The sequence below is a fragment of the Papaver somniferum genome, chromosome 7 (genome assembly GCF_003573695.1).
Source record: "Papaver somniferum cultivar HN1 chromosome 7, ASM357369v1, whole genome shotgun sequence".
In the NCBI taxonomy this organism is placed as follows: domain Eukaryota; kingdom Viridiplantae; phylum Streptophyta; class Magnoliopsida; order Ranunculales; family Papaveraceae; genus Papaver; species Papaver somniferum.
This window is the reverse complement of record NC_039364.1, coordinates 93,684,393-93,698,131: the sequence shown is the minus strand read 5'-3', so window position 1 is coordinate 93,698,131 and position 13,739 is coordinate 93,684,393. Positions and strand designations below refer to the sequence as shown.

The window sequence follows — 13,739 nt, the reverse complement described above, 5'->3', positions numbered from 1 at the left end:
CTGGGTCCGATAATCACTTGTTTTTGCATTGCAGGTTCATCTGCCAGGTCTATGCCCACTTTATCACACCACAAGGCATTGAGTGGATCCTTCAGGTTAGTAATTTTGTTGATTTCCAGGTAGCATGGGACTACCTTTTCTATTCTGCTTAGGATTTTTCTTCACTGTTGTGTTCCCTTCGAGTATAGTACTACCTCTCTTTTGACCCGTCCTTTCATCAGGGGTCTGACGCCCTTGCACATTGCTATTCCAGATTCTCATATGGTAGAGTTTTGACTGCTCATACCAAAGGCAAGAAAGAAAGAACCTCTCATTTGTATTTTTGTAACAAGCAAGACTCTTTCAATTGTCAAGCAGGGAAGAAATCTGCTAGTCTAGTATAACTGGAGAAATCTGAATAGACTGTGTCACAGGTTTCCGAAGCAGTTTCATGATTGGCATCATTTACCACTAAACAACCATACTGTTAAGGACTCATTATTGCTGATGTGGTCCAAGGCTATCAAAAAGTGTTTCAAAATTAAAGCAAAGGACAGATGCCAACAGTAGCAAAATATTGGATTCCATACAAGAAGCAGGTGACACAGATGGGCAATAAACCATGTAGGCCATATTGACGACCAAATGACTTCATAGATTCAACCCCATCAACCTAAAATATCAGAAGAAAGGTGAATTGACAGGAAAAAAAAGAAGAAGAAAGAGAACCAAAGGGGAGTTCATAAGCATATGCAAGATATCTAAACAAGAGAGAGGAGACATGGAAAATGAATTTGTTACCTTGTATGTAAATCACATGAACATGGGGGGGGGGGGGGGGGGGGGGGGGGGGGGGGGAGGTGGAAATTAAGGTGATCCTTAGTAGTTTTAGATTGGAAACCAAAGCATATAATCAACCAGCAATATCATAGTGTATCCACATGTTCAGTTTTCTAGAGGTTGTACATGTAACATGGTGTTAAAGCTCTGGATTCGACAGCAGAACCCTGAATTTCATTAGATAGGGAAAAGAAATCTCTATTTTACATGAATGGAATTACAATCTATTCCTTCTTTATAATACAAATTAACCAACATGAATTTTTTTAGCATTTTCACATGAACAACTATCATTTCATCACCATAGATTTCTAGAAAAGAAGTTAATAGACTTACAAGTTATTCTATATCTGTTTTAGCTCTTCTCCTGGATCTGCTCAAGTATTTGGAAGGTGGAGATGGGGATAATTCAAACGGGACTCCTTGTAGATCCATTTCACCTTTTAAGATTTTTACAATTTCACTAATATCTGGCCGTAATTCTGGCATCTTCTTTAAACACATGAGAGCCAAATTGATGCAGAGACTTGCTTGATCTTTATTATAGGTGTCTTTCAATTTCTCATCAACTAACTCCAATATATTACCACCTTTAGCTAACTGCCTACACCAGTGAATCAAGTTGGCTTTCTCGAGTTTCATTGGTGAATTTAAAACATGCAACGGTCTTCGACCGGACACGATCACGAGAATTAAAACTCCTAAACTGTATACATCAGCCTTCTCCATCAAATACCCACAACCACCATATTCAGGAGCAACATAACACACAGTTCCTCTCATGCTTGTTGTACTACTCAATTCCCGGCTGAAAAGATCCCCACTCCACATATCACTTGCAGCTGAATGAGAGTTTTTCTTCCTCCAACCCTTTCTAAAACTAAAATCTCCGTCAGAGTTGGATTCATTTTGAATATGTTCACCAAATTTAATCCTCTTTCGAGAAAGTAACCTTCGACCTATATTAAATGACTGAATCTTGAGGCCTTTCTTCACCTTAGATTTAATCTTCTTTAACTTACTATGCTTCTTGCTAACCTCTGCAAGGTTCTCTTCTTTCCACCATTCTTGCATCTTCCTCGGCTTCTTATTACAATTTTTTGTACACTTCTCTTCATTTTTGTTAGACCTCTTTTTGGACTGTTTAAACTCGGGTTTGCTTAAACTTTCTAACTTATCTAACTGTGCTGAAGTATCCAAATGGGATTTCTCATGATTGTTACCTTTCTCTTCATCCCAATCAGCGTTAGTTGATGGGCAAATCTGACTACCAATCCACTCTGTAACATAATCTTTACTACACAATTCACCACTCCCGTCTTGTCTCCACCACCAATCTTGTCCCCATTGCATAATAGGCGACGACGAAGAAACAAAATTCAACTCCTTGCTATGATCAAAACTACAAAGCTCTTCTTCATCAGGAACAAACTTGCTCCAATCCTCCCTAACACTATCATCATTTCTACAGATCTCCTTCCCCTTTCCATTTCTGTACTTTTTCTGATCATCCTCATCATTCAAATTCAAGTTTGGTGATGTTTTAACATTATAATCAACTAATCTATCATCTTTATTATAATAGTAGTTCTTAGAACTAGAAGCCTGTAAAGCAAGAGAAAAATCAACTTGAGTACTACTGCTCCTAATATTTACCTGATTTCCTTTGATTTTTGTTTCTTGATTTGAAGAAAGATCTTGACTTTTCAAAAGCTCTTCGCTTCGACCGAAATCTTGACTAAACAAATCAATACCAAATTCACCTTCTGTTTTAATTCTGGACAAACCAAAATCAGATATCTTAGCTCGATAATCATACCCTAGTAAAACATTACTAGGTTTAACATCACCATGAATGATAGGAGGATCGCATTCAAGATGTAAAAATGAAAGAGCTTTAGTAATATCAAGTATAATCTCAAACCTTTTCTCCCAATTCAAACAAAAAACCTCTTCATTAAACAATGATTCCTGTAAGCTTTTATTAGGCATGAATTCATAAACTAAAAATCTCTTTGTTTTGTCAACACAATAACCTAATAAAGAAACTACAAACTGTGATCTTAAACCACCCAGAATTTGCAATTCATTTTGAAATTCTCTATCAGCTTGTAATGAAGATGAATCAAGTTTTTTAACAGCAATGGATTTACCATCACGTAATATACCGTGATAAACAGTACCAGAACCACCTTTTCCTATATAATTCGATTCATTAAACGAATTAGTAGCTGATTTGAGTTCTCTGTACGAGAATATCTGTAACTTTAACAACGGTGTGTTTGAATCAAATGGGTTAGTTTTAGAACGATTAATCAGAGTGTAATAAATATAAAAGAGAAAGAAGATTAGAGCGATGAGAAATAGAAATGAAGCTGCGAATGTAATAGAGAGAAGTAGAATCTTAGAATGAAGAAACGAATTAGTTTGTGTTGAAAGGAGAGCTCTTGAAGGCATAGTTTTACAAGGGTTTCTGTTTTGTGTGAAGAAGAAGAAGAAGAATTGGGTAATGGTGGTGGTGGGAGTGAGTAATCATTTTCCGGTATACGAGGTGGTGGTGGTGATGGTGGAGGGTCCCGCGATTGTGATGAAAATGGAGAGACCTTTTGCTTTTTCTCATTCTTTCGTTTGCTTTGCTTTACAGTTGTAATCAATATATTATGACCGCAGCTGTACACAGGGCCGACTAAAGCTATATACAGGGCCATTGAATAGTGTCAATGCAAATGGGCGAAAAAGTAGCTACTTTCGAAAAGCAAAATCAATGGTTGACCACCGCTGTTCACTGTCTCCCACCAATGCAAATCAGAAAACTAACTCCTATTCTGGCAATGATGGATTTTAAGACGAACATGGTTTAATTACATTCGCAACTGCATGTTAAAAATCAGCTTGCAATGAGATAGACGTGTAAAGGATAATGTAACCAGGGGTGTGTTGAATGAAAGATAATGAATATGTCTCGGTATCATCTAATTATGTTCTTCTTTTCTTCTCTCTGTTATTTTCTTACATCTACCTACCAACATTCGAGCTGCCATTAACAGAGGATTTTGGAAAAGAAAAAAAAAATAGCTAGCTTTCTGCGAACGTTGATTACTTTTTCTCTCATGTTATAAAGAAAAGATAAAAAGGGACCGTAAAGAAATCCGGAAAATCCTATTTTCTCGATTCAAAATTATTTTTGAAATTTTAAACCCATGAAAAACATATAAAAATACTTCAAACTTAATTAATATGAATTAATTAAGGAAAAAATGGTTTTAAGGAAAAGAAAATAGAAGATCATGGATTCAAACTTAATTTTTTAGATTCAAACTTAATTTTCTAGATCGTTCCATCTGAACTAGGATTTCTATTTAATCATGGGGGTTTGATTTTCTAGTACAAGGTGATCAATTGTTGCTTTATTACTGTTATAAACTTATAGCTAATACCAATCACAAACAAGGGCTTGATTAAATAAGGGTTTGATCAAATATGTGTTTTGTGATATGGGTTTGAAGTTTGAAGTTACTTCCATGGAGATGTCGGGTGGAGGAGCAGTAACAAAGGAAGAAATTAGAGGAAGAAGACGGTGGTGGAAGATGTTACTTTTTGGCCCTGTATCTATCACATACAAAATATACTTGTTTATTTTTGGCCCTGTATAAAAAACCGACGTGTGAACAAGATTGTGGCCATGTATATAGGCGCGGTCTATATTATTACTTTACAAGAGAGCCATTAATAATTAGTTTACTTAGTCCAGCATATATACAATCAAATTTAAAGGGAAAACTCGAAAAGGGAAAGTGGGAATACAACTACGCTTGGATCGGATCGAGGAGTTGAATCTTTTGACCTTATTAGAGATTAGAGATGAAGGTTCTTTTTTTAAAAAATAAACAAAAAAATGTCATCTTTTTGTTTTCTTCTGTTGCTCTTTCCTTCTTTTTTTTCTTTTTTTTTTCTTTTTTTCCTTCATATCTTGAGGGGGATTTCTGGAGGGAAGAAGTTTTGTTTTCTTCCGTTTCTTTTTTTTACTTAATTTGTTTTCTTCCTTCCCCATCCAATGCAGGCAAAACGCCTGGCTCTCTGAGCCGGTCCCTAATCACTTATTTGTCCAACCACCATCACCGACCATACTCTACGCATTTAATCCGACCCTCTATATAAAATCGGAGAGCGTGATTGAGCCTCTCAAATCTAAGGGCAAATAGGGTTATCGAATAACCAGATGTGTCAAGTACGAGGCCTATTGAAAAATACATCTAATCTAACTAGATGATAATTAAAACTAAATACTTGATTCTCCTTCATTCTGGTCCTACAAAAAACTGATGTGGACAATTCTGGTCCTTACTTACACCATCCATTACCAAACGTCCAAACTACTCCCCACTTTTATTCGAAGATTTCGACCAGCTGTTCCCACTTCTACTTTCACATACCCACAACGTTTTCTTTCTAAACTATCTCCACTTCCTTTTTTCATCCACTTTCCTTTTCTGAAACTTTTCTCTTCTCAACTATCCCCACTTCTTTTCTTCATCCACTTTCCTTTTCTGAAAATTTTCTCTTCTCAATCCTGTATTCTCTTCGAAACTAATTCTCATCCGCTTTGCTGAGAAATGTTTACCATTCATAAAGAAAAAGACAAAACCTAATGGATAACTCTCGGAGAATGCACTTTTTTTTTCCTTTAATACCTAATCGACGAATATCTTGGTGAAGATCCTGATCTTGGTCCAACAGTGAAACAATGGGAAAGTGCCAATAATAAAATTTAGGTACTTATTACTTTTATTTATTTTTGGATTTTCAAGTTTTAGTTTTAGGTTTTATTTGGTTTGTATTGACATTATTGTTAACTTTTGTTTGGTTTGTCAATTGCAATTATAGATGGATTTGTGCAATTCCGTTCATTCAACGAGGCAATAAATTTTTTTGGGTTTCCATTTTTGGATCAAAGTGCAAAAAACTGAGTACCAACCGATAAAGATTGTACTTGCAATAGAGGTGGTGTGTGGAATTTAGAGTAGAATGAATCTAATACTAAACTAACGATTGAGTTTTTCATTGCACCTACCTATGTCGAAAAGGTATATCTTCGAGTTTATATGCATTATGATGTTCGAACAAACCATGTTTTGTTGTTGACTCTTCAAAAATTAAGGTTTTGGTGTTTCTTGAATAAAATTGGGGGTTCTTTTTTCGTTTAGTTATTTGAAGCCTTACTATGTTCAATTTATTTTGCTGCAGAAAAATCAAGTTCGATCAAAAATTTAAAATAGCAACAACTCTTGGAAGAATTCAAGATGAGAATTATTTTGCATACTCACTTTCAAGGTATGTTCCTTTCTTTTATAAACTTGCTTTTGTACAGATGGTTTATATTCATTCCACATAAATCTATCTTCTCACAAGCCAGCATCCAAGAACAATCAGTTGGAGAAGTATGATATTAGTGAGGAGTATAATGGTCATTTACATCAGTCCTGATTTCATGAATTCAAATGCGAAAACAAATTTCAAAGGATATGGGTTGGTATACTCACTGTAGAATACCAATTCACTAATTCTTTTTTTTTGGCAAGGGATACCTGTTGGGCGGAAATTAAAAGTTTCAAATCGTCAAAGAAAACACGTTGGAGATTTTACAAACTCAAAAAAGTTGTCTTTTAATCAGGATTCAGGAACCAAAGAAAAATAGTCCTAAGATACTGAATGACATTGTCGAAAACGATTTGCACATGATCATGAGATTTTATTAAATCATAAGATAGTGAAATATAATGGTGATAATGGTAGCAGAAATATTATAACTTTTTTTAAATATTTTTTTTCATATACAGTTTGGAGACAACAATGATATCCGGTGCGAAGCACGGGTTACTATCTAGTTTTCAAACTTAAAATATATGCCCAAGATTCTACAAGTCTTATCCTCTTAATACAACATTATTATAATACCCTTTCATATATATTATTTTTTTTTTACATCTAAAATTTCCCTTAACCTATCAAACACCATCGTTCACCACCAACCACCACCACTAACTGAAAATGCGGGGTACAACAACCTCACCCAATATTTTGATTAGCAATCTGTATGGACTAACTCTAATATACTTTTAAGAGAATCAACTAGATAGTCAGACTCAATCTTAATAAAAAGTATATCAAGGAGTTAATATCTCTATCTCTCGATTTGATCTTTACTCAAGCAAATGGAAATCTACGAGTCTTTATCAAATACTAGAGAGATAAACTTGGATGGTACCAAAGATCAATATCCAAGTGTCAATCAATGTAAATCAACAACCAAAGGTTAGATATTCTAATTGATTGATCTCAACGCACAACCTGTGATATTTCAATTATATAACAAAATATAATGCGGAATAGAAATAACATAGATACTAGAACTTTTGTTAACGAGGAAACCGCAAATGCAGAAAAACCCCGGCCTAGTCCACATTGAACGCCACACTGTATTAAGCCGCTACAGACACTAGCCTACTATGAACTAACTTCGGTCTGGACTGTAGTTGAACCCTAATCAATCTCACACTGATTCAAGGTACAGTTGCGCTCCTTACGTCTCTGTTCCCAGCAGGATACTACACACTTGATTCCCTTAGCTGATCTCACCCACAACTAAGAGTTGCTACGACCCAAAGTCGAAGACTTGATAGACAAATCTGTCTCACACAGAAAAGTCTATAAGATTGAATAAATCTGTCTCCCACAAAATTACCCAAGAGTTTTTGTTCCGTCTTTTGATAAATCAAGGTGAACAGGAACTAATTGATAACCCGGATTTATATTCCCGAACAACAACCTAGTATTATCAATCACCTCACAATAATCTAAATCGTATGGTAGCGAAACTAGATATTGTGGAATCACAAACGATGAGACGAAGATGTTTGTGATTTCTTTTTATCTTTCCCTATAAGAGATATAATCTCAAGTCAATTATTCAATTGAACTCGTACGATAGAAAATGGCAAGATCAGATCGCTCAACTACAAGAGAATTAGTTTCGTCTGGCTTCACAATCCCAATGAAGTCTTTCAGTCGTTAACCTACAGGGTCTCGAGAAGAAACCTAAGGTTAAAGGAGAATCAACTCTAGCAAAACCAACTAGTATCACACATGAGGTGTGGGGATTAGTTTTTCCAGTTGATAGATGTCTCCTTTATATAGTTTTCAAATCAGGGTTTGCAATCCAAGTTACCTTGGTGACAAAGCATTCAATATTCACCGTTAGATGAAAAACCTGATTCAACCAAGCTAATATCTTTCAACCGTTAGATTGAAACTTAGCTTGTCACACACAAATGAAATGTATTTTATTTAGGTTTGAGTAACCGTACCTAAACGTGTACACTTAGTTGGTTCACAAATAGTTAACCAATGGTTATCCATATGAGCAATTTCATATTAACCGTATTCATCTTTCTCATAACTGGTTCAAATGACTCATAAGAACTAGTTGAAGAGTTGTTCAATTGCTTAGGTCTTTATTCATAGACACAATTGAAACAAAATCAGTTTGATCCATTTGAATCAATTCATGAACAATATACCCACGGTTTGCAAAGATTGCATTCCTTATAAACTATTGTTTTAAGTTCATGAACTACCGATTTGAGAAATAACCATCTTGGGTACGCGTACGTGTATGCGTACCTTATCTACCGGATTTGAGTTTACAAACTCAGTAGAAATTTTCGGTTCGAAAACTTCCGTGGGTATGCGTACCTAAGGTGACAGGTTTACTAGTTTGCAAACTATTAACTCAGCATAAATTTTCGGTTGAAAACTTCCGCTGGTACGCGTACCCAACCTGTCTCCTTCACCAATACCGTATGCACACATATGCACACATTTGGTTTCCGGCACATGGATTTATACACTAATATGCGAACACACTATATATGCTTATATCCATAGTTGGTAATCTCAACTCTACATTTCAATCATTGAAACATTCTTCTATAATGTTATAACAATCGTTATTCACGACTATCGTCATCAAAGCTATTTTCAAGATTGAAACGTCATCATGACTTTCGTCACGGGTAAAGATGAATGTGGTTAAATCAAAAGCTTACTAACACATATTTCGAGAAAAAGATAGGCGAGTAAACTCGGCACGAAATAGCAACTGTGTATGTATGAAAACTATCATACTTATACGACTTTGTCTCAAGAATAGGAGATAGAGTAGACTTTTGAGTGATAGATAAGTTTAAGTCTCCACATACCTTTTTAGTCGGATGAAGTTCCACTGGTTCCTCGAGTAGTTCTTCGTCTTCGTAAGATGATCGCCATGGAGTCTGGAGCTCAACTACACTTAATTGTCCTAGACCGAAACTTAGTCATAAGTAAACTAGAAATCAAGACATATAGTTTTGATCATTAATATTGACAAACATGCTTGAGATAGCAACGCATGCGAGTTCGACCGAGCAATGCTCTAACACTAACTACCACCACCGCCTACAACAACCACCACCAACCACCACTGTTTACCACTGCCGACAACAACCACCACCATCATCACCCACCGTTACCACTTCCGCCGACCATCATTTTCCACCACCACCAACCACTACCGTCGTGTCCAACCACCACTGTCCACCACTGTCCACCGCCAACCACCACCACCGTCAACCGATGCCTCCAACCACCAACCACCACCACTAACGACAACCGCCACACTTCCCACCACCATCGACGCCAACATTACCCCACCGCCGCTAACCACCACCACTTTTCTCCACCACCATCGTCGTCACCACCATTACCACCACCATGTGGAGTCAAATTGCTAAAGTTGCTGAAGTTGTCTCTAAATCTGAGGCAAGTAGCTCGAGTTTTCTCGAAATTGGAGGCAACTAGCACAAGTTGCCTCCAATAAAAAGTGTACAGGAACAAGTTGCTAAAATAAATGGAGCCGACTAGCTCAAGTTGTCTTCAAAAATGAAGGCAACTATCACAAAGTTGTCATCGAATTTTAGGCAATTAACTGAAGTTGTCTTCAAAAATGAAAGCAACTAGCACAAGTTGTCTTCAAAAGTGAAAGCAACCAACACAAGTTGTCTCCAACAAAAAAATACATATGAACAATTTATTAAAAAAATGAAGCCAACTAGCCCGAGTTGTCTCCAAATCTAGAAGCAACTTATTCAAGTTGTCTACAAATATGGAGGCAACTAGCACAAGTTGTCTCCTACAAAAAAAGTACATGAACAAGTAGTTAAAAAAAATGGATCCAACTAGCTCAAGTTGTCTCCAAATATGGAGGCAATTAGGAAAAGTTGTCTCCAACAAAAAAAAGTACATAAACAATTAGTTAAAACAAATAGAGCCAACTAGCTCAAGTTGTCTCCAAATATGGAGGCAACTAGTCCAAATTGTGTTCAAATATGGACGCAACTTATTCAAGTTGTCTCTAAATATGGAGGCAATTAGCACAAGTTGTCTCCAAAGAAAAAGTATACACAATTGCATGAACCTGGTGTGAGTCTAACATACATCTTCTGACGTGTAGTCAGTTGTGCTACCATTTCCATCAAAAAAGTGTATACCACCAACATTGTAACCCACAATAGCAATCTAATTTCCTAGGCATTTGGTACGAGAAAATACCATATCATTTCAAATTTGATCGAATGTAGAATAGTTAATTATGGCATGAAAATGATAGTTTTTTTCTTCTTAGTCACTGGTGGTTAATTGCTTAGGTCTACCGCTATCCAAAATTGGCATGAACCAGAAAAACATTAAAAAAAAACTTCAGATTCATCATCTTACTACGCTGAATTCGAGCATCTTTAGCTCCCTTTACAACATTTCTTTTGTGGGGTTTTAGAGATTCTATTACCTAAAGTCACCCAAAAAAAAAAGTTGAAATCAAGTAGATTGAATAACGAACTAAGGGATGATTTATATAACATAAGAAATAGAAAACTTAATGGTTCAAATTCAGATTGAAAAATCAAGTGCCTGCATTAGAAGTTTTGTGGATTTGACGAGTAGCTTTGGAAGAAAATCGAGTCTTGTGAGCCTTGTTCACTTATGGACTTCACTTTTTTTCTCATTCCATATCTCCCTCTCTTTCTATTACACATTTTTTTTCTCAAAATTTTTCTATCTCTACAACAACAATGGAGATGTCCCTGAAAAGATGAGGGTACCCAAATACACCACAATCTTTTATTTTGATCACAACCTATTCAAGACCCACCGTGTATAAACCTCTATAAGCAACAATCACTAAAGGAATATTTCAACATGGGTGTTCACTTGGAATAGGGTTAGTCCGGACTTGCCTAACAATGTGATAAATCAAAGCCAAGTGGAGAATCACAATACACCTTGTGTGATCGTCTATGGATACAAGATCGAGACAATACAACAACAAGATGTTCACTTGATATTAGTTATGGTACAAGACCGAAACACTATCAATATCAAGTGCCTAGTTAACGTACCAGTGTATTTACTTTAACTATAATATAAACACAATTATAATGCGGCAATAAAGTAAAGCATACACCACAATTTTGTTAACGAGGAAAACTAAAATCTTGTAGAAAAACCCCGGGACCTAGTCCAGTTTTGAGTACTCAATGAATTAAGACGCTACAAAAAGTAAACCTGCAACTTCTTGTAGACGATATCAAGCAATCAAAATTCCTAGTTACTCAGCTTCAACGGTATTCTTTTTTTAATAACATCTAGCAGAACCAAAGTTCTCAATAGACGTTTGATACTAGATATCCTAAAAGAACAGGCGTTCTCTTTAGCACTAAATATAGTATATTTTCTTAATGGTTCACAATAACTTCTTCTACCAATATTTCTGAAAACATGGGGGTACAACAACCACACTCAACTATTTTGTTTGGAAATTTGTATGAGCTATAAACCTTAATAAGATTCCGAGAATAAAAAATCAATCAAGGAATGATACTAAAGTGTTTTATCTCTTACTCAACACAATCAAGTTAAACAGAAACAAGTCCGTAAACCCGATTATAGTGTGTGAGTTCTTGGACCAATATCTTTTGTGTTGATCACAACCTATTCAAGACCCATCGTGTATAAATCTCTTTAAGCAACAATCACTAAAAGGATATTTCAACACGGTGTCCACTTGAAACAGGGTTAGTCCAGACTGGTCTAACAATGTAAAAATAAAAAAGTCAAGTGTCCAAGATCAATTAAGTCTTATCCAACAAACAAGGTTGGATTTAACAACAGTGATTGATAAACATACAACCTGTATTATTTCAATTATATAAAGAAAATATAATGCGGAAAAGAAATAACATAGACACCAGAAATTTTGTTAACGAGGAAACCGCAAATGCAAAAAAACCCTAGGACCTATTCCAGAATAAACACACATTGATTGTAAGCTGTTACACCAATTTCCTACTACCTATTCGGATTAGATGTAATACCTGCTTCAGCTGTATTCAAGCATTTATAGAACTCCTAGCAGAACACCAATTCTCTTTAGGAATTCTTCTCGTAAATCTTCTAGCAGAACATAAATTCTCTTGAGAAGTTATTCTTGAAATCTTCTAGCAGAATATAGTTCTCTTTAGAAGCACTCTCAAAAATTCTAGCAGAATGTTAGTTCTCTTTAGAAGAAGCAACAACACGTTGCTGTTTTTTTTTTGATCTTTTGCTTTCACAAAACACCAGTTTGATTTACCTTTCGATGTGAATCAAGGTTTTGGAAATCTTGTGTTTGTTTCGAACAACTACCAAATAAAAGTAGTGATACCAAAACAAACTTGTAGATTAAGGTTTCAACTTAGAATCAGTATGCGTACTCACAAGAAGTCTGTGAACCTGATTTTCGTAAGTGAACTTGGGCGATTCCAAAGATAAAGTTTCAAGTTAAGAAAACCCTAATAATTCTATAACAAGAACAACTAGAATAAATCTAGAGATATCTTGTTTAAAACTTCTCAAGTATTTTACGAGATACCTTAATCGAAGTTTTCTTTATAGCTTCGATTTCGACCAACTAGTATCGGTATACGATCGAGAACTGAGATCTTTCAAAACTTAGGGTTTATGATCAACAACTCTTGAATGGTCTTATATCAGAAGAGAAGACCTTAGAATAGACAATAGGTGAAAAACCTAGATTACAAGTTGCGTAACTATCACGAAGATTATTACTAACTCGGCTTTGCGACCCCCAAAGAAAATACTTAATTATCTCACTCTTGTTCACGAAGAACAGAAGACATGGAAAACAACCTTATGAACCTTACACCAATTTTCCAAGGGATGAAAAATGTAGTATTCACGAACCCTTTATTTATAGTGAACAAGGTAGCTTGAAAGCTAAGCAAGGGAAAGCTATTTTCCTTTTTCAAGACTCTCCTAATTTTGGGAGTATTTCCTAAGTTACAACTCTTGCCTAAATAATTACTTTAGCGTATATTGTATTTATGTGAATAAACCACAATTTAACTTAGGAAGGAATTCTAAAATATCACAAACACTTTAATATGGTAATCAAATATGTTTGGAGTAATAGCCATCTTGCCTAGATAAGGAAACATCAAAAACTTGACTAAAAAGGCCTCTAGTCACGTATTTGCACTCAAGTCCGTGAACCGTTACAAACAGTTCATGGATTGTTTCCTACTAACGAACTACAACATTAACAACAACACTTATAATTATTGCTTCAACAAATCACCCATGAATTCTTCGTTATAACTCGAAATTGAGTGATTCTTGGCTCGTTAAATTCGTAAGCTCATTAACTATAACATGAGAACCTTTCTATGGATAAATATTATTGTCACAAAAGTCGTGGATCAAATAAAAATTTACCGTCATAGGAATTGTTCCATAGAGTGAGCATTTGTTTCGATAGATTAGAAAGACAG

The 13,739-nt window shown here is 35.5% G+C and overlaps 1 protein-coding gene across 1 annotated transcript; it reads right to left on the bottom strand.

The window, feature by feature from the left end:
- Positions 1-971: 971 nt before the first annotated feature.
- On the bottom strand, positions 972-3,751 carry LOC113297885 (putative receptor-like protein kinase At1g80870). Its single transcript, XM_026546456.1, has one exon. The coding sequence runs from the start codon at positions 3,274-3,276 to the stop codon at positions 1,159-1,161; it is 2,118 nt and encodes a 705-aa protein (XP_026402241.1). The 5' UTR covers positions 3,277-3,751; the 3' UTR covers positions 972-1,158.
- Between the last annotated feature and the right edge of the window lie 9,988 nt (positions 3,752-13,739).